Source organism: Mytilus galloprovincialis, chromosome 2, assembly GCF_965363235.1.
Source record: "Mytilus galloprovincialis chromosome 2, xbMytGall1.hap1.1, whole genome shotgun sequence".
Lineage (NCBI taxonomy): Eukaryota > Metazoa > Mollusca > Bivalvia > Mytilida > Mytilidae > Mytilus > Mytilus galloprovincialis.
The window spans coordinates 55,930,944-55,951,406 of record NC_134839.1 but is presented as its reverse complement, the minus strand read 5'-3'; the positions used below and the strand labels follow the sequence as shown (position 1 = coordinate 55,951,406).

The 20,463-nt window shown below is 31.4% G+C and overlaps 1 protein-coding gene across 1 annotated transcript; it reads right to left on the bottom strand.

The window, feature by feature from the left end:
• Positions 1-12,028: 12,028 nt before the first annotated feature.
• Positions 12,029-19,255, bottom strand: LOC143063895 (uncharacterized). Its single transcript, XM_076236332.1, has 5 exons — positions 18,498-19,255; positions 16,506-16,619; positions 14,475-15,446; positions 13,897-14,025; positions 12,029-12,863 (listed from the first exon to the last, which is right to left on the bottom strand). The coding sequence occupies exons 1-5, from the start codon at positions 18,832-18,834 to the stop codon at positions 12,598-12,600; spliced, it is 1,818 nt and encodes a 605-aa protein (XP_076092447.1). The 5' UTR covers positions 18,835-19,255; the 3' UTR covers positions 12,029-12,597.
• Between the last annotated feature and the right edge of the window lie 1,208 nt (positions 19,256-20,463).

Below are 20,463 nucleotides of genomic sequence, written 5' to 3'. Positions count from 1 at the left end.
TCCGCACTGGAAGCGGGCCTCATTACACAAGAAACCAAAGACTGAGCAACTTGAAGCCCACCAAAAATAAATTGGGAATCTAAGGTGCTTCTGGAGGAAACACAAATCCTGCTCTTCTTTTTGCATTTCATCTTCGCTATTCAATTATTACAATTCAGATTCCTCCTCTCCACAGTTGGCGGATCAAGATAGAACTTCTGATCCACGAGATCATGATTTTCATTGGTCTCAATTGCAACTGGCTCCATCCAATCAAAATGCGCGAAGAAAATGATCAAATGTTAATGTAGAAAATGAAAATAAACAATTACCACGTGCTGATTGTGCAACAAATTTTTTACCCGAACTATATAGATTGACACATTTTATGTTATTTATCAAATAATTGGAGTTCCTGTGTATGTTTCTTGTGCAAATGTTAGAATGTAAACTTATATATTCGAATCCTGCATCACGAAATTTTTACAATTTGTACAATTTATACAACCATATTTTCACCTCCACGTTGAAGAAAGTTCAAGTGCTGCAAATGGTAAAAAATGATGAATAGGTGTTACTCTGGTCTACCGGTAATTGGCGAGAATTGTAATCACAAACGCTGGGATCTGCCAAGGGTTGAGACTAGAGGAGTAGATCGTAACACTTTGCTAGCGAAGGTGGTTGCACCTGTTATGTTCCTCATTGTTATCACAACTATATATCAAATTTTTAATATTAGAATAGTCTTTATTTGTTAAGATTTTGTTTAATTTCTAATTATTTTTATTTGAGATTTTAAAATAATATTGCAATGAAACTAAACCACAGTAAAATGCAAAAGTCGGGATTCTTCTTCGTAAAAATTATGTTCCAATAACGCCACATGATTTTTCCAATTGTAAAAATCGAAGGCTTTGTACGGATGATGCTCTATCGATTAAGATCTTGAAAATACATAATATTTATCTGCATTGCATTATTACGAGCCTTATGCATCAGTATCATTTTAGAAGACGAGAATATTTACTAGCTACAAAGCATCACTAAATGTAATTTTAGGCTTTTTGAGAACTTAAAACTAATGTCTGAATTGTTGTCAAGGGGAATTTCCATATGTTCAAGATAACACGATATAAAAAGTGTTTTGTAAGGGCAAACTAAAACAAAAAGAGGTTCAAGACATATTACCCTAGATTACATACACAAGGAATGATCTACAAGTAAGCTCTGTCGTCAATTGATTTATGTACAAAATTGTTATTCAAACATATTTTCTCAATTGTTATGACTTTTAAGAGAGGTATTTCACTTGACCATGTATTTTTTTTTAGAACAGTGGTTTTTGAATATTATTACATCACCACGTAGCCATGATATATAAAAATAATAGAAACTGAACCAAAGATTGTAGCTTTATACGTTCTGAAGACAAAAAGTCAACATAAACATGCTTGAACTTAAAAAAATGTACACAACTTCCCTTTTTCGATGAGATTATTGCCATTTTTTTAGTATTTTTTTCCAAACAAACTGCTGAAAGGGGCAGAGACGCTAATCAATGTTCTTTTGTGATAATTTTTTTTTATCTTTTGTTGAAATTATTTAGTGTGATTTATTCTGATTGCATAAAATTATCCAGATGTATTGCACCTGCGTCTCTAAAAACATCACAAAGGATCTCCTTTGTGCACAAAAGGATATTTAATAAAAAAATAAGAATAAGTTTTGAATTTCTTGCGCAAAACTAATGAAAATAAAATAGATAGTTTAAGATAAATTAATTGCTTTGATAGTGAAAATAATTTAAACAAACTTGAAAGAAAATATACCTGTTGAAGTCTAGATAGACTTGACACGTCGTTGTATTGAGTGTGCATCATGTTGAATTTGTATAGCTTCATTGTTTCAAAGAAGAAATTTCTCATTTTATATTCCTTTATTTCTGATAAAATTTTGAGTAAAATGGTTTAATTTCTCATTTCTAACTTCAAAAGACGATATCTTTGATCGCTGCTTGTGAAATCTATATATAGAAAACTTGTATATTTTTTCATATGTCTAAATTTTTTGTTTTTTTTTAATATGAAACTTTGTAAAATCTTATAGAGAAGGGCAGTAAACTTATGCATATCCGTACCAATTACAAAACACGGTTTCGTAAATCTTCTACTTAATTATAATTTAACTAAAGTATTTTAATAAAAATCTATATTTTTTTTTTCGTAGGAAATCATTTTCCCCCTATTTTATAAGCCATTTCTTGTTCTTTATGCACTTATCGAACTCCCTCCTTTGTGGTCCTTAGTGCTTGTTTGTGCTCCTTTGAGCACAAAGGAGGTCCTGTGCGGTGTTTTTAAAGACCGATTTGCACCTACCATAACCAACTGTTTTTGTAACAAGTTTACAAATATGCATATAGGGAATGTGTAAAGGGTATTTTTATTCCGCAAGAACTAGACAAACATCAACCTGTATGTATTCAAATATTTTTGTGAAACATGATTTATATGATTATAAAGAGGATTGATGGTATACACGTCAATGCTGATAACGAAGACTGTCAAGAATTATGTTTGAATGTAATGACTTCCGGTAATTTTCTAAGACAATTCGACAAATTCTAACCTATGAAATGATGACACATATTTTTACTCTTTTTTTTTGTATTCAATCTGTCTTAAACATCAGTCCAAAACATATTTTTTTCTATTTGATCTTTTGGTAAATTTGAATAAAATAGTAATATCTTTAAGATATCAGTAACAAGTTTTATATGCAATTACATAGATCAATAATGAAAGTAAGACACAAACATTTACATGTACATATATTAAAATAACAATTGAAATGAATAGTTAGAAGAGAAACTGACATCACCAAAGCAAAAAAAGCACAACGACGGAAAGAGAAACAAAAGTTCACTAAGTAAAACACAGACACGCAAAAGGCTATACAATACAAACTGAAAAAAAGCCAGAGTTTAATTAAGGTTATCTGTTTGGGCAAATAAGACAAAATCTCGCCAGGTGTGTTGCGCATTGTAAGTACATTCGATGATAAGTCCTAATTTTTTTGATTGCGCAATCGAAGAAAAAAATGACCCTACGATAATTTGATCATGTTCGTGGTTATCTGCGACACAGATGTTTCTTATAGATTAACCAGCTTTGATAAAACGTTCTATACTTCAAACAACATAGATTAACAAACTTTGTGTCTGTTAAACTATTCAAAAAGGTTTAATTGTGTTTCACAATTATGATGACCTTTAAATACGGAGTCTTCCGAAGTAAACAAATGCATTAATTTGTCACATTAATTTCTTTAAAAGTTACTTTTCTAATATTCGTGACACATGAACTATCCCCCGGCAATTCAGATCTCACATACAAACAAGACCTTTAGCAGAGCAGTTTTGAACACAATATCAAGGGGGTCCTTGATGTGGCTTACATTTATCACAGATAATATTATGTACAATGCCATGCTCCTGTGTAACTATCTTTTTGTTTATGTGTTAAATTATTCATCTTATCATTATAAATGAATCAACACCCAGCTTTGTAGACGTTTGTCAAAATGAAAATATAAACTGTTACGATTGCCTATTCGATTTCTTTACTTGTCTTGTTGTATTTCTAAATCAACTTCATAAATTTGTTATGCATAGTCTTCGAAGTGACATCCCCAAACATGTAGTATAAAAATAACAAATTAAAAAAGTCGTCACAAAGATGTAACTCTCGTAGTGTTGTTGTTATAAAAATATTTTATTGCATGTAGTGATTTATGATCAGGGACATAAACAATGACATCATGGCATTAGGTGGTATTATCAAGTTGGTAGCAAATACACTATTGAATACCAATCTCCTTATAATTTCTTGTTTGCCTTCGCCATTTTTAATAGCAAAACAAACTGTTATAAATGTAGTACGGAGCTACACTTTACTTATCTAAAGGATTGACGACAGCCTATGTGCCGTATGTGAATGTTTTCCTCTAGAACATTAATGAAAAATATATATATATATTTTTTTTTAAAAGATTCATTCATGTTGAATTGCACTTTCAAATAAAATAAGAGAACATTTTTCATGAAGCATAAGAAATAAAAGGTATTCTTATGTCTCCAGCTGTTGCTGTACAGAAAGACGTTAACAAAATGTCTAGATTTATTTGTCAAATTCGCGAGTAAATCTTATGCACGAAATATTTTTGTATATTTTGATCTGAGCGTCACTGATGAGTCTTATGTAGACGAAACGCGCATCTGGCGTACAAAATTATAATCATGGTACATTTGATAACTATTTACACCACTGGGTCGATGCCACTGCTGGTGGACGTTTCGTCTCCAAGGGTATCAGCATCCCAGTAGTCAGCATTTCGGTGTTGAAATGATTATCAATTATCAAGTCATTTTTATAAATTATAAATTTCCTGTTTACAAAACTATGAATTTTTCGGAAACTAAGTATTGTTCTTATTCTAAACATAGATGACCTTAGCCGTATTTGGCACAACTTTTGGAATTTTGAGTCCTCAATGCTCTTCAACTTTGTACTTTTTTGGCTTTATTACTATTTTCATCAGAGTGTCACTGATGAGTCTTATGTAGATGAAACGCGAGCCTAGTGTATCAAATTATAATCCTGGTACCTTTGATAACTATTATACTCAAGAAAAATGACAATGTTCAAACCGAAAACCATGTCAAATAGCTTTTATTATTCAATTATGTATTATTTGTGTATTTGTTGGCTAGCGTTATCTAATGTTTTTCTTGGAGGTTTTTTTTTATATTGATAAACGAAAAAAGAATTCAATATGTGTAATATTGCATTTACAAAACATTATGATTAAATACTGAAAATCAATCAATGACCGAACTTCAGTTAATATCGATGCCGTCTGAAATAAGACCAGGAGATTAACCATTAGATTAATGGGTTATAGCCATTGTTATATCATAGTTAGTTTATGTGTGTGTAACATTTTTACGTTGTGTTTCCGTTGTGTCGTTTGTTTTCTCCTATATTTGAGTGTGATTTCACATTACTATAAGACGTGTCACGGTACTTTTCTATCCCAAATTCATGTATTTGGTTTTGATGTTATATTGGTTATTCTCATCGGATTTTGTCTAATGATTAGTTCGTTGCTGTGTGTGTTACATTTTAATGTTGTGTCGTTGTTCTCCTTTTATATTTAATGCGTTTCCCTCAGTTTTAGTTTGTTACCCCGATTTTGTTTTTTGTCCATAGATTTACGAGTTTTGAACAGCGGTATACTACTGTTGCCTTAATTATAATTTCCGAAAGTTAATGATATCTACCAAATTCCCTTTATTTTTTATACACTTATTTTACAGTTAGTGTTTACAATCTAAGTCAACAAATTTCAGGGAATATTTTAACATAAAAAGTAGCCTTCCAAAACAGAATTTGAAAAATGAAAAAATTAGGGGGCCAAAGACGGGCCCTATCGTACTTTGTCCTTTTCAAGTGATGATCACACCAGGGAGTCTTGTGTATTTATGTATTATCACTGCCAACAATCAATAATACAAGACAGATATGCGCACAATGTCTATAATTTTGTTCCTCCCTTGATACTCACGAAATGACATTTCAAATCCAGGTGTAAGGTTAAGTTACTTCAAACTGTTAAATGCCCCACAGTCAAAAACTGTTAGAAGCAACGTCGTTTTTTAATTACTTTTCATCATTATTACTCAATATAATGTAGAAATCTCAAAGGACTAATTACAGTTTTTATTTTCTGCTACTTGTATGATTTTAATAGACATAGAAGGTCGTCATTACTAATTGGTTGCTAATTCACGGGTTTGAACAGACTGTTAAAACAATGTCTAGAAACAATTGCAAAACATCTGTGCATAACAGAATGTGCATCTACAACGAAAATAACAAAAGTGGTTATTTTTTACTCCTGCAATAGTGAATTCTGCTTTGATAACGATATGGAAAATTGTTTAACTCAAATATACTCGAGTTGAATTTTCAATTTATCTCTTCATTCATGTGAATTTCATCTACCTGCCACCCTTTGTTTTTTTCATGTTTGAACAGTTTTCACAAACACCCTTCGATTCCGACATTTTAACGTTCACTTTTAAAGAGTGTCACGCGACAAAGGAGAAAAGTTAATAAATGAAAAATGGACAAATTGAGGGTCGATTTATATAGATTCAAGGTCGTCAGTCGACTACAGGAGCAACAAGGCGACGAATCTTTTTTGGACGGTCAAATATACACTTTTTTTCATATGGAAAGAGGTCTGACGTCCTACAACACAAACTTGTCTGGCAAAACAGCTGTTTAAAGTCAGAGCAATCTCGGACTATTTGGGACGAATTGGTCTACAGTTCGATAAAAGCATTTTAGTTCAACCCTATAATGAAAACATACAATAATAAAACCGACGTACGTTCATTACATGTTCTAATTTTTCTTTTATATATAGCATCGAGTTTAACGTTAAGCCAGGAGGTATGTATAAATTTGTTTCAAAATTTTGTTATCCAAATATTCCCAAAAAAAAAATAGTCGGAAAAAAGTGAAATCACACAAATACTGAACTCCGAGGAAAATTCAAAAGTAAAGTTCCTAATCAAATGGCAAAATCAACACATTAAACGAATAGATAACAACTGTCATTTTCTTGACTTGGAACAGGCATTTTCTTATGTAGAAAATGGTGGATTGAACCTGATTTTTAGCTATATTATTTTAAATCGAAAGAACTTTAGAAAGCTTTGTACTCACATAATTTTTATTTTTTTGCATTAGTATAAAGAGCTTCCGATGTCATATTCTTATGGATTAATTTACTTTTGATTGTTCAATATCCAGTGGAAATTAATTCATATTCAGGTCGTATTGGCAACTATAATATTATGCATGACCATGCATATTTCAAAAAACTAAACGCTTATGTATTTCCTTACTTTAATTGCTATTTTATTTCTTCTAATTTCTGTAGAGAAGTGGGGTAATCATAGTCATTAAAGTATTGTTCTGGACTCGCCAGTTTTGATGATGCAGTCAAGAAGAATAGCCCAAATACAGAAAATAAATTAAACAGTTCTTTTTTTAAAGATCTTTATGGGTTTATGAAGGCTTTCATTTTTCATAAATTGTATAAATAGCAAAAATGCTCATGTTGAAACTTGTTTTAAGTTTGAATGGTTGTTAATTGTTAATTTGTATTACGAATAATTCGTAGAAGTTCTTTCGGGTTAAGGGTTAAAACGCTTATTCATATCCAACTGTTTTTTTTTTTGTCATGTTTTCCTTGTAGCATACCCAAATCAAGTTCATTTATTGGCCAATGCCTTTCATCAAGGGCACTTTTGTATTCGTACGGACACTCACAACCTAAATGGATATTAAAACATAGACAATAAAGCCGATTTCTTTAATCAATTTAAGTTTTTAAAATATATGATCGATCATTTGAAATTTGATTTAATTAAGGAATGACTGTAATATTTTTTCTGTCTATGAAGAAATAACATAAAAAAAATGTGGTGCACACTGAATAACGCATGTAGTGGGTTATTTCAAAGTGTGCACCATATTTTTAATGTTATTTCGAATAAACAGATAAAATATTACAGTTATTTCTTATAATTTACTTTCATTAAAATCCATTTTAACCGGAGTAAACCATGAAAAAACGTTGACGACGTCACGGTGACATGACTAAATTATGTCTCTGGGCTGATAAACTAAACAACGTCAGCCAATCAGAAGACGCGTTACATCCAAAATTAAATTATTTGGATATAAATACTGACTTCATGAAGGATCCTACGATCCTTTGGGTCTAACAACAAAGCACCACATGGGAACAACCAGTTGGTATAAAACAAAAACTCACACTTGTCCTCTCAAATGTCAAGATATTTTTCCCCAACATTATTGATACTCTCAATACGTTGATAACAATTAATAATGTATCACAAACTCTATACGTGATATTAACACCATCCTTAGTATCAGCAATGACGTATTCATTTACATGTATATATAAGTTTTAACAAAATTGAAATCACAAAGGGAACGAAGAGATGCTCTGATACTGATATAACTTTTAAGATTTGTGTTTTTATCTATAGGTTTATCCTTTCAAAATGGGAACAGGTTGTAGTAAGGACAACGAAAATGACAGAATTGGAACTTTATTTCGAGCTATACGACGAGAAAGGTTTCAACTGGCTGCAGATCTGATTTCAAAAGGTACAGGAGTAGACTGCATTAACTACTTCGGTAGCACGCCACTAATAGAAACATGTAAACACCATCGAAGAACAAGGAAAAGGAGTATAGTGGAATGTGACCGAGAGTCCTTTGTTAGATTCCTGATCGACAATTATTGTGATGTAAGCAAATATGATATATATGGATGGACAGCTCTTATGTATGCAGAAAAGAATTCTCATTATAACATTGCTGATATTTTGGAGAAAAATGAAGGTAAAAATGGAAAAAGATACGTATACAGTGATGAAAGTGAATAATTATTTGCGAATGATATTAAATGGGGACACAGGACAGAATGTCTTCAATCAAATAAAACAGAAAAATCTTGTTTGCTTAAGGAGTACTCAGGCAAAAGCGATCAAGTTCGTTTTGGAAAGTTTTTTTTCAAATAACACTTGAAGATCATTCAAAACCACATCTTTATATTTGGATAGGATGAATTGTATAAAATGTTTATATTAAACAAAAAATTGTTTTATGTGTAAAATAGGAAATATATGTTCATACAACTATATAACTATATGCAACAAAAATTAAAATGTATGTATGCTTATTTTAATTAAACATTGAAAATGAATAAATTATTATATAAATCAATTTTTCACAGCTTTTTGAAATTCATTAATGTAATTTTCAACAACAAAAAAGAATTTGAGAAAAAAAACGTCCGTTTTACGAAGTCTTATGATCATCATCATGAATTTGGTAACCGATAAGATATATTTGCGTATTAAAAACTCACCAACGATATGTTGTTGCTGTCTAAGACTTTTAGATACCAGTAAAGCGGTCTAATCTGTATTTTGAAAGTTTTTTACCTGTTCCTGATTGTTATATTTTTACTGAGCACGGGCTGATGGTGATGCAAACGTAGCATGTTGAAACAGCCGGTCCTTCTCCTTTTGGAGGTCATACATTTCCTTCTGTTTCTGTTTGCAACTTTGATGTTTCTCTTTCTAATCGAATGACGAGATTTAAACGTCGAGAATCTACTGTTATATTATTTATATTCAAATATAATTTCACCAAAGCTAAAAAAGATAAGTCTTAATAAGACTTAATTGATAACCTTGAAACTTCAAGGGTTTTTCGTGTTACGAATATCAGGATATTGAACTGATTCAAGAGACTAATTTATGAACGTGTAAAAAATTGAAAACAACACGTTTAATATTTGAAATCTGAAGATGTATAAGTACCGAAATTACCTACAATGACTCGCAGAATAATGTAAACACACACGATCAGATTTTCAAAAGTTTAATTTTTGACGGTCTGATGTTTCCCAGTAGATTTTCGAGAAAATCATTATATGTTTGCTTTTAATATCTCTTTAGTATATTTCGTCCCCTTTGAACACTAAGCAGACTTTATATAATCATTCTAAAATAACAGCATACAGATATAAGTAAAATATGACGGATGTTTATTAGACAAAAAAATAATTATATTATTTTTACATTGCATATATTTATAGATTAAGAATGTATTAAGAAACTAAGGTTTCAACTCCCGCAGGCAAAGTTGACATTAGATGGATTTTTTTTATCTCCTTTTATGTCATATAGCTCTGCAATTGTTTCGGTTGTTATATATCCTTGCTTTAATATATTTGGCTTTGAGCGTTCCTGGTGTAGGTTAACAACGATAAAAGCTTTGGATGCATGATAGTCGATTATCTTTAATGTAAATTGTTGATGAAATGATAATATGCATCCAGGTAATATAACTCCAAGGTTGCTTTCATATTTTTCCGTACACCCGAGTCTCATCATTCTAATTATATATGCGATGCATTTTTGAGAGTATTGAAAGTCTATTCGAATTAAAACCGTACTTGCTTATTTCTTTTTTATTGATCTTTTGGTCGTTTGTCGTTTTTGTAATAGCACTGTCATCTTGTTTTGTCTTATGAGTATCTTTTATCTCTCTTTTTGGAGTTCGAATTCATGTCTAGACAGAACTTCACGTTTTAAAATTAAATCGAAAACTTATTTTTTGCAAAATTTACAAAGTTTATCTACTGAGATTTACCTAAGCTTCACCTTATAACTTATGGGGTTGAATGTTTCTTTTGTATCGTCTGCTTCTGACTTAATTATAGAAAGTGGCAAAACACTGAATATTTGGTATATTGATACCCCTGAAGATTAACACAATAAATATTAATGCTCAATTGTTTTTTTTTTTTTTTAGATATGCTTCTTCTTTTTTTTCTAATGCATTATTAACCTGCATTATTAAACAAATTATGTAAAATGTTGATTGCAACGAGACATAAACCACCCAATAAAAGAAAACTTAAGCAACTTCTACATGTCAACATATGGTTTTCAATGATAGACATATATATGTATATGACGCCCCAAATAGCACCGATTCTTATGGAATTGTTAATAAATTTTTCAAAGACTAAATCTTTGGAGTAACATGAGTATGTTAGAGGTTTAAACTTATCAGTGAGATCTACTGTTATTCTAGATTGATGGAACATTAAGTGTGTTAAACAGTACCAGTTTTTTTAGTTAATTGATTTTTAATAGTATTTATATGCAGAAAACCTGATAATGAATACATACGTCCTTTAAACTGCATGAGGCTTTAACATGTCGACAATGACGTCTACAATTACTTGAATACTTTTTTTTCAAATAAACATGCAGACCACTGTGCACTTTAATTTCATTCAAAGAAGATTTTTTTTTGGTTGGCATATACAAGACCCTACTTAATGTTGGAAAGTATAAAGCAAATTATTCTAACAGGAATTCGAGCCTCAAATATATTTTTTTTTATTTAAAAAAAAAAACCAAAATTTAAAACAATTTCAAATTCAACAAATCGCTTATTTAAAACATTGGGTTCATTTTGAAATATCACACAACGTGACAGAACAACTTCATATCAAATATAGCTGTAAATATAATTTTATATTCAATTCTTATTTAATTAATTCTTCTTTCATTTGAATGGGATTCAAATATCATGGATTCATCATCTTTTTTTAGAGTGTTTGTCATCACAAAATCTCACACAGATTCAATTACTTCGCGCACCACATTCGTTCTTCTCTTTCTATTTTCTTTTACCAATAACTTTTTAATTGTACTTGTCTAAATATCTGAAGATAAACCTTTTGTTCTGCAACTAGTTTTAACACATCTTTAGTATGTAAATGCAATATTTCTAAAACAAAATCCTCTGATTTGAAGAAAAAAGCTTAAAGATTGCCGAAAATGTAGGCTTTGTCCGTTTGAGCATCCTGATGTAGATTTTGTGTGTGGAGTAATTTACTTTGTGATTAAAATGGAAATATGCAATAGGTACGCGTTCAGTCGCTACCGCATTATTTCAATTGTCAATTTGTATTGTTCATTTTGGGGGTTAAGACCTCAAGCTGTTGATGATATAAAAAAAATATAATCTTTGTATGAGGTCGATACAATGATATATCGACATTAAAGAAGTATATCGACTGCATACGAAGTCGTGATAAAAAGCTAAATTAAGCGTTTAGCCATCACATTTCACCATGCTTACATTCCTGGATACCACCGCGGTTGAGAGTCTTATATTTTTTATTTAAGTGGTAGTCGGGCTTAGTACAAGGCTACACAAATCAATGGCTCACAATTGCGATGAACAACAAGCTTTAAAAGGTCCCAAAATTGCCTTTTGTAAACCATTCAAACAGAGAAACCAACGGTCTAATCTAAATAAAAACGAGAAACGAAAAACGAAAAACGAAAAACACTTATGAACCACATCAACAAACGACAACCAATGAACATCAGGTTCCTGACTGAGGACAGGTGCAATCAAATGCAGCGAGTCGCCGACCTTCACACTACCATGCAACAATAGTGTAACATCAAAACATATGAAGACACACTATAAAATAGCAATTGAAATGGCTTAACTCAATCAAAAGACATATCAACAAAACATGTGAACATACATTAAACGAATACATTTGATCTATGACACAATGTAAAAATAAAATTAAAACTCTTCTCATACATGATGTATATAAACTATTTAATATCAGATGCTACTTTGATTGGATTGGATTTAAAGATTGATATTATCTTCCATCTCAAATAGCATGGTTTAATCTACAACTGAAAATATTTTCAATCGATTTTATAAAATAAAATATATAACTGTTTTGATTGAAACAAAATTCAAAATAATGCTTCAACCCTTGTACAATTACGCTAACTAAAGTACTAACACTTAATTAATGATAGAGTTTATTTTATAATCCTTATTCACAACTAGCTGCATTCTGTTCCTGCAATATCTCGTGAAGAGATGAATTTCCTATTTACCGCCATGGACGTGTAGATGTGTTCTGCTTAGTTTCGAGAAGTGGTAATTTTAGTACTTCTTTTTTGTGTTGTCCATCCTTCTCTATCACAGGAGAGTCTTGTTTGAGAGGTAGATTTATACTTGGTAATCTTAACTGCTCGCTAACTCTCATACTTTGATTTAAGTCAGGAGTAGAAGTTTGGCCATTTTGTGTACTTGTATTCTGTTCGTATTCCGACTGTTGTTTATCAAGAGACGACTCATCTGCTGATATTCCAGAATCTATAAAATTTTAGCGAGTATAACTATTTATCAAATGAACTCAGATAGTAGGTATACAAAAGAATGTCAAAACTCGAACTTCAATACAAAAATACTGTACATGAAATTAACATTAAACTTATTTCGTGTGTCGGAAGAGATATTCTGAATTTTCCCTCATCTCAACATTAAATTCCAAACACAGTATATGTATTAACTGTAGCCAATCAGATCAGAAAAATCCATAGGAAAAGTGAGGTAATTTTAAATAAATTGTTGTCACTTATGAGTTTGAATGTACATTTGGTATCTTTCGCCTTTCTTTTAAAAGGTATTTGTTTGCACATGTATGATTATTTCAAGAAATTTAGATTCGTCATCACTTTAGCTACATATACAAACTTTAGATATATCGTTATAACTTTACTGTTATCAAAATTCAAATCTTTAAATCTCAGTTCTTAGTGCTTTGATATTGACATGGTTTGCAATATACTATTCTAAAATTCCCTGTTGATAATGACATTAACGGTACCAATTGTTCTGCACCAGATGCGCATTTCGACAAATAATGTCTCTTCAGTGATGCTCGTGGCCAAAATATGTAACATCCAAAGCTTATATAAAAGATGTAGAGCTATAATCCAAAAGTTCCAAAAGTATAGCCAAATCCGTGAAAGGAATCAGAGTTTTGCATGAGGGAGATACATTCCTTAATTTATAATATTTTTTATCATTTTGTAACAGCAAATTTAATAACACAAAAAATCCGTATTTTCATGCCAGTACCGGAGTACTGGCTACTGGGCTGGTGATACCCTCTTGGACTAACAGTCCACCAGCAGAGGCATCGATGATACATTAGGAAATGATTAAGAAACTAAGATCCAACTACCTCCTACACATTCCGGCTTTCAAATATTTAGTTTCCTGATGAAGCTTAAAACGGAAAAACTTTTCTAAGTTGTTTTATTGGGGTATAGATAATCTCATTTATTCCTGTTGATATAAAGTACATTTAGAGACATTTTCTTTCCAATTATAATTTAATTACCCTGGAATTCAGAATTATCTGCTTTTATTCTTTCTATAGTATTATTAGCATGTTGCGTCGCGTCAGAAACTGTCTGATATTCTGTGTTGTCATTTTGTCTTTCTGTGTTGACTGTAGAAATAATAGTATCTGAAATATAACGACAGCAATAAGAAAATGATTATTCAAAAACAAGTTATAGACCAAGAACAATTATAAAAGAGTTGTATCTGTTTTGTAATTCTTGTCAGTCTAATTAATATTCAACCATATTCTTCTTTTTTCATACTTGACAGTAAAGTACAAAAAAAACAGACAATAATAAAGAGATAAATGCTAGACCGCAGAAATCCTAACAAACAAAGTTCAGATACAAAAGGCTGTTGCAACAAAACAATGTAAACTCAGCTAGCTAATTATAATCGCGAAACAAAGCTCAATAACAATCTTAGGATACAAGCTTTGTGAAATCTCACTTATTTTGTGAGCGGTCGTTCCTGTTTACAAATATGTGGATTAAAAAATCTTATTGAAATTTTTTACAGTTTAATTATGCTTATTTTTTCCTTGAAATAAGACAAAATTAGTTAAATATTTACCTGGACTTTGAGTAAAATTACTTTCAGTAGTCTTTGGTGATTTAGTAGACGGACTTTCTACTACGAAATTTGTTTCAGTGGTTTTTGGTGGTTTGTGTTTCGGCTTTGATTTCAATGGTCTAACTTTGTTATTCGTAACGTTTTTTCGAGTAAGTGGAATGAGTGTAATTTGTCGCACCGGAGTTGGAATAACTGTATACGGACTCTTCTTTTTCTTATTCATTTTCTTCTTCTTTGTTTTTTTCCGAACTTCAATGTTCTCAACTTTGTGATTTCTATTAGGCATTGGTCTCAAAAGAGTATATGATCGCCTTAATGGTTTTGCAAGTGGATTGTGGAACTGTTCTTTTTCAAATTTAGTTAATGAATTCGATCGTATCGGAAACATATAGTGAGGCACCGGTCTTACAGATGTATCATTCTTCTTTATAATCGAAGGAATTTCTTTTTTATAATTAACTTTCTTTTCCTTTATTGACATTAACACATGTGTTTGAGTTCGTTCTGTCACAAGGGATTTCAACGACGATGCTCTAGACAATTGTATTCTCCTTGGCGTTGGAGTTTGCAAGTCAAACAATGATTGTGACCTGTGCAGTGATGCAACAGAGCCTGACCTAGATAATATACTTGTTCTCGATCGAGACATATTTCTCTCTGAGTTAGATATTGGCATGAATCTTGTTGGTGGTCTAGATATCTTATCATTTACACCATCAACACCGGTATCGTCATATCTAAGCCCGTACTTGGAAACTGTATAATCAGCCAAATCTAAACATTCTTTGGTAGTTTCCGGAATTGGTCCAAATTTTCGCAAATCAGTTTGTGACTGAAAAGCAGATTTATTTGAAGCTCTCTTAGCTGTTCGCCATGGCCACGGGAGATATTTTGGCGTCGGTGTTTGAGGTTCGGGTAAAGAAGGCATAATTTTCTTTCGTTCTTTTTGAAGTTCTGTTTGTGACGTCATATCTGAAAATCATTATTTCATTCAGTACAGTAATACAGTTCCACTCAAAAATACATGAACTAAATGGAAACAGATTTCATAAAGAACATTTGTTTTACTAAACCTAATATTCAGTTCTAATAAATTTATGCACTTGTAAGTCAATTTCCCTTGTGTGATGTGACTGTGTATCATTTAGATACTATAAATAATCGTAATCTTATAGTATTTCAATAATGTAAATGCTTTTAAGGTTATAATTTCGTCAACAATAGTTACAGTGGCAGTTCTTTTCGCTGTATGTGTTATTATAAAACTTTAACGTAGAAAAAATTATATCATGAATTACCAAAAGAACACAAATGATGGTTAACCGTTTCATACTAGAAAAAAGACGTCCAAAATACACAAACAACATCGAACAAAGCCAGGGTACATATATCGTCACATGGCACATGCACATGCAACATGTAGTGAGGTTTAATAAACTTTATTTCTGCGTACGAACAAATGCACCTCTTTTTTCATTAAAGCCATGTGTCTTAAAGTAGAGACCATGATAAATAATAAATAAAAACAGCACCGCCCAGCTACCAACAGTACGACAGTTAAATCAAAGAAGATAATGAAAGACGACATAGCAGGGTCAAAATGGGCTCGTAACTGCAAGGAGAGAGCAAAGATAGACTTATTTCCTTTGGTATGTAGAACCATTTTACCGTATCAGATACTATTAATATTAGCAAAAAAAAAAAACATGTTGACTTTTTCAAATAAAAAAAATAAATAAAAAAAAAAAAGAGCATTTTGTTTTCCAATTTACACTCAACAGACACGTATGAAGCCTTTTAGGTCAGTTGACTTTTCTCGTATGTAACTTAATGCGGACGCATATCAAATGACTAAATCTTCATAAACCAAACAACGCCTTTGTTCTTTAACCTAATATGATTGATAGCGATAAACTTTTAATGAATTACATTATTGAATATATCAGACTAATTTGGATTCATTGGTGTTTACAATTGAACAGTTCAAATTCTTAAAATCTTAAGAATATACTCTACAGTAAACTACCGTACCCTTTGTTATACTTTTCTTTTCGACGGGTGGTATAAGTTCTTGCTTAGGTGCTTCCCAGTAATGTGAAAAATCAGGATCTAACGATGGTTCATTAAGAATCCTGTCATCATCGTCTGAAAAATACAAAAATATTTTAATTCTTTCATAAACAACAAAAAAGAAGTCACCATATTCACAAAAATGGTTTAATAAAATTTCAATCAAGTAAGATGACAAAAGTTTTAAACACAGGTGTATGTGGCAGGGTTCTGTGATTATTATATAGCAAACGTGCATACACGGGGCCTCGGTGACTGAGTGGTTTATGTAGCTATAGTTTAATTCTGTATTACTATTCTGTCGACACTGAGGTTGTGAGTTGAACCTCTCACACATTAATTTACTAGAATTGTCTGTTCTCCAACCCACGGTGGGAGGTTTTCTCAAGACAATCAGTCTTCTCAAAAATCAAAATTGGCCGCCACGACAAACACATATGACAGACATGACCCAACGACATGCAACTACTGGAATACAGGCTCTTGACTTGGGACAGGCACATGCATACTGTATACGGGTTAAATATCTTCCAAGGCCACCTCCGACCATTAACTTGGAACAGTGGTTTGACATTAAAACAAACTATAATCAAAATCAGTTGTATTGAAAAGGGCTTTACTCATTAGATCGATAAGAAACATGATGCAGATTTATGTTTAGATGATTTAAACCTGTTATATAATGATCTCTGATGAGATAAAATTTCATGCACCCATGAAGTACAGAAAAAAACTCGCTATCATAATGAATAGAGAACAGAGAAAAGCTCTATATCACAAATATTGAGATCTAAATTTGAATAAAACTCAATCTAACAAAACTAGGAAATAATATTAAAAGCCAAGAATTTGGTAACAAAATTACAAAGAAAGTTGTGAATAAATATTTTCAAAAAAGATGACTTAGAACACTTTTATAGTCAGTAAAACCAGTTTTCTCTAAAAGTCTAATTACATCCAACAGATAATTCTACAAGTGGAAGATGATAAATCTTTTAACAACACTATTAAAAGATGTTCGTGACAACTTTTAACACTTTTTTAAAATGTTGCAAATGACATAGGCCATGGCACTATTGTTAAAGAAAACACTAAATATTAATGCTAACACACAATATGATAAACACCAACACATTTTGACACTGCAGGCAAACTGGTGAAAAGATCAATATAAACATGAAAAACCTAGGTAGATAAATTATAATCTGAGCTACTGACGTTGGTGCACCCTACCTAACAATCATATAACAACACTTATAGACAACATGCTAGTATCAAATGAATATCCAAATTTCCAAACAGATTAAAAGAAGCTCAAGTCGTAAGTATATGAAACGTTTATGTCTGAATATTTAATTGAATATAATAGCTTACTATATGGTATGGTTTTTAATCTTTTTAGAAGGCCGTCCTATGACATTCTGTTGCTGACAACCTCTAGTGAGTATTACCGTCTGAGCATTCATTTCAATTTTCCCTATTTTTATCGAATTTTATTGAAAACATATTTCATGCTTTTGTCTATGCATTTAGAGAAGGTTAAAGATGTCAGAAATGAACAATCACAGCATGTTGCCCAGCCATATTCTGTATGTGCCTGTCCTAAATCAAGACCTGCAAATCAACTGTTGTCGTTGGTTGCTCTCTGTTATTTTTGTTTTCTGCTTCTCGTTTAAGCATAAATCCATCCATTGTCATTTTTTTTCGGATTGTTTTACATTTTTCCAAGCTGGTATTTTTTATTAGTTTACTATATGATATGGTTTTTAATCTTTTGTTGAAGGTCGTTCTATGACATTCTGTTGCTGACAACTTCTAGTGGGTATTATCGTCTGGGCATTCTTTCAAATTTCCCTATTTTTGTTTATGTTTTACGATAAAATATGATAATGTCTATTTCGCAAGTTCAGTATACATAAATATAAATTTTCGAACAAATGATGTGTGACTTACCTAAGCCTTGAGCTTGTTTTATCTTGAACAACTTAAGTCTTCGGTCGATGATGGCCCGTTGCTTAGCAACAACTTTATGTCTATGAATGCAGTACAGAACCAGTAACAACAAAAGAATTATAAACAATATGGCTCCTAGTACTCCGCCAATAATTGCACCAACATTTACACTATCTGTTGTTAGAATGGGTATTGGTGATTCTGTTGTTGTTGTAGATGTCTCCGTTGTTGTTTCGTCATTTTCAGTTGTTACTTCTTCAGTCGTTGTTGCTTCCTCTGTTGTTGTTGTGGTTTCTAAATATGTTTTGGAAATAGTGATGATATTTTTATTTCGCATTGGAAGTTCTCGATGTTACAAATTAGAGATAAGAGTTATTCGTAACAAGTGAATAAAAAGATGATTGCAAAACATTATTTTGACTAAAAGTTCCAACATATTTCTAACTAAGTTAACAATCATTCGGGAAAGGTATTTCTCATTCCTATGAGTATTATTCATTCACAGTTGATTAAGTTAAGGTTGAGATTGGTAAGGCATCCATAGCATTTGTGTATTTAAACATCATTTGCAACATTTGTGTATTCAAAAAGGATGGTATTAGTCTTCTTCCTTTCAAGAGACATTATCTGTACCATTTTTTTTTAAATATGACACAGTAAAAAATAACTAGAAACAATATACTATTGTCCTGCTGAACTGCATTTAACCTATAACATGTCGGTTTTGTCGCTATGCAACTCTGCTTAAATCAAAAAAAAAAAAAAAAAGCAGATTTTCACTTTTTTAAGATTTAAATTCCACGTTTAGCTTACTGATTGACAGCATAAGAATCATTTTTTTGCTGTAGTAATGTTAATAATTTGGAATGATCCTTCATAAAAGAAACAAGCCATTTCTGATAGATTAATGATATAAACCTTATTCTAAACATCAAATAAACTAGCTAGATTTTTAAAAACTTACTTACCACAAGTACCTGAAACAAAAAAAAATCTATTATAGATATAGACTTTACATTTTTGGGTGTTGTTAAAAAGAACTTCAAGTCACAACGATCTTTTGTTTTATTTTGTTTGGTTCATTCGTTGCGTCAGATTTTCACCTTCGTATACCAATCATCTCCATCATTTACCCATACAATGAATAGAGATGTATAATTGTTTGGACGCTTAATAATGTGTCATAAATCAGGTCAGATTTTATATATATAAGTGTAAATTACAAGTTAAATTGTCGCTGACTTTCCAGCGTTTCTATATTAAACTTCTTAGAGCCAAAAGTTGAAGTAAAAAAAAAATGTGTTTCAAATCATTAAATGCTGGCACGTTGAAATGACGCATAGCATTGAACAGTTAAATATATAGAGGGACGGAAAGGACACACTTGTGTTTTCCTTTCATCTGTTTTATGTCAGTTAAACTCGTTTTAAAATTAAGTTTCAATGTAAACCTTTTTTAAGTCAATAGATATAGATTAATCAGTCAATAATTCAGTGTGTGTTGTTTGTTGCTGTTAACATCATACATTAGGTCGTTAGATTTCTTATTTGCATTGGTTTTCGTTTAACATTTCAGGTCCTTCTATAACTTGCTGTGCGGTATAGTTTTTGCTTATTATTGAAGGCCATGCGGTGGCCTTTAGTTGTTGGGGTTTTTTTGTGTTTTTTTTTTACGTCTACGTCATTTAGTCTCTGTTGGAGGTGTCTTTAATTGGAAATCACACCACATCTTCCATTTTTAACAACTCTTTTTTTTTATTCGACACAAAATAAATTTTATAATATTTAACCTACATCGGTCATTTCAAAGGTCAATAAAAGTACACAAAAAAAGGTAACTGATCCCCCAAAAAATGAAGCATAAATTGTTCACAGTCAACCTCAGAAAATGTTTTCTGGTGTTATCATGCCCTTAACATTACACTACCATTGCTTTGTGATTACTAGGTGTATAGGGATCAATTGAG

Excerpts from the sequence above, each read along its gene's own strand:
- LOC143063895 (XM_076236332.1), bottom strand. The coding sequence starts at position 18,834 with ATGCGAAATAAAAATATCATCACTATTTCCAAAACATATTTAGAAACC. Across the intron at positions 14,026-14,474 it reads TAATTTTACTCAAAGTCCAG|ATACTATTATTTCTACAGTC; the intron begins GTAAATATTTAA and ends GTTATATTTCAG. Across the intron at positions 12,864-13,896 it reads AGATAATTCTGAATTCCAGG|ATTCTGGAATATCAGCAGAT; the intron begins GTAATTAAATTA and ends AAAATTTTATAG.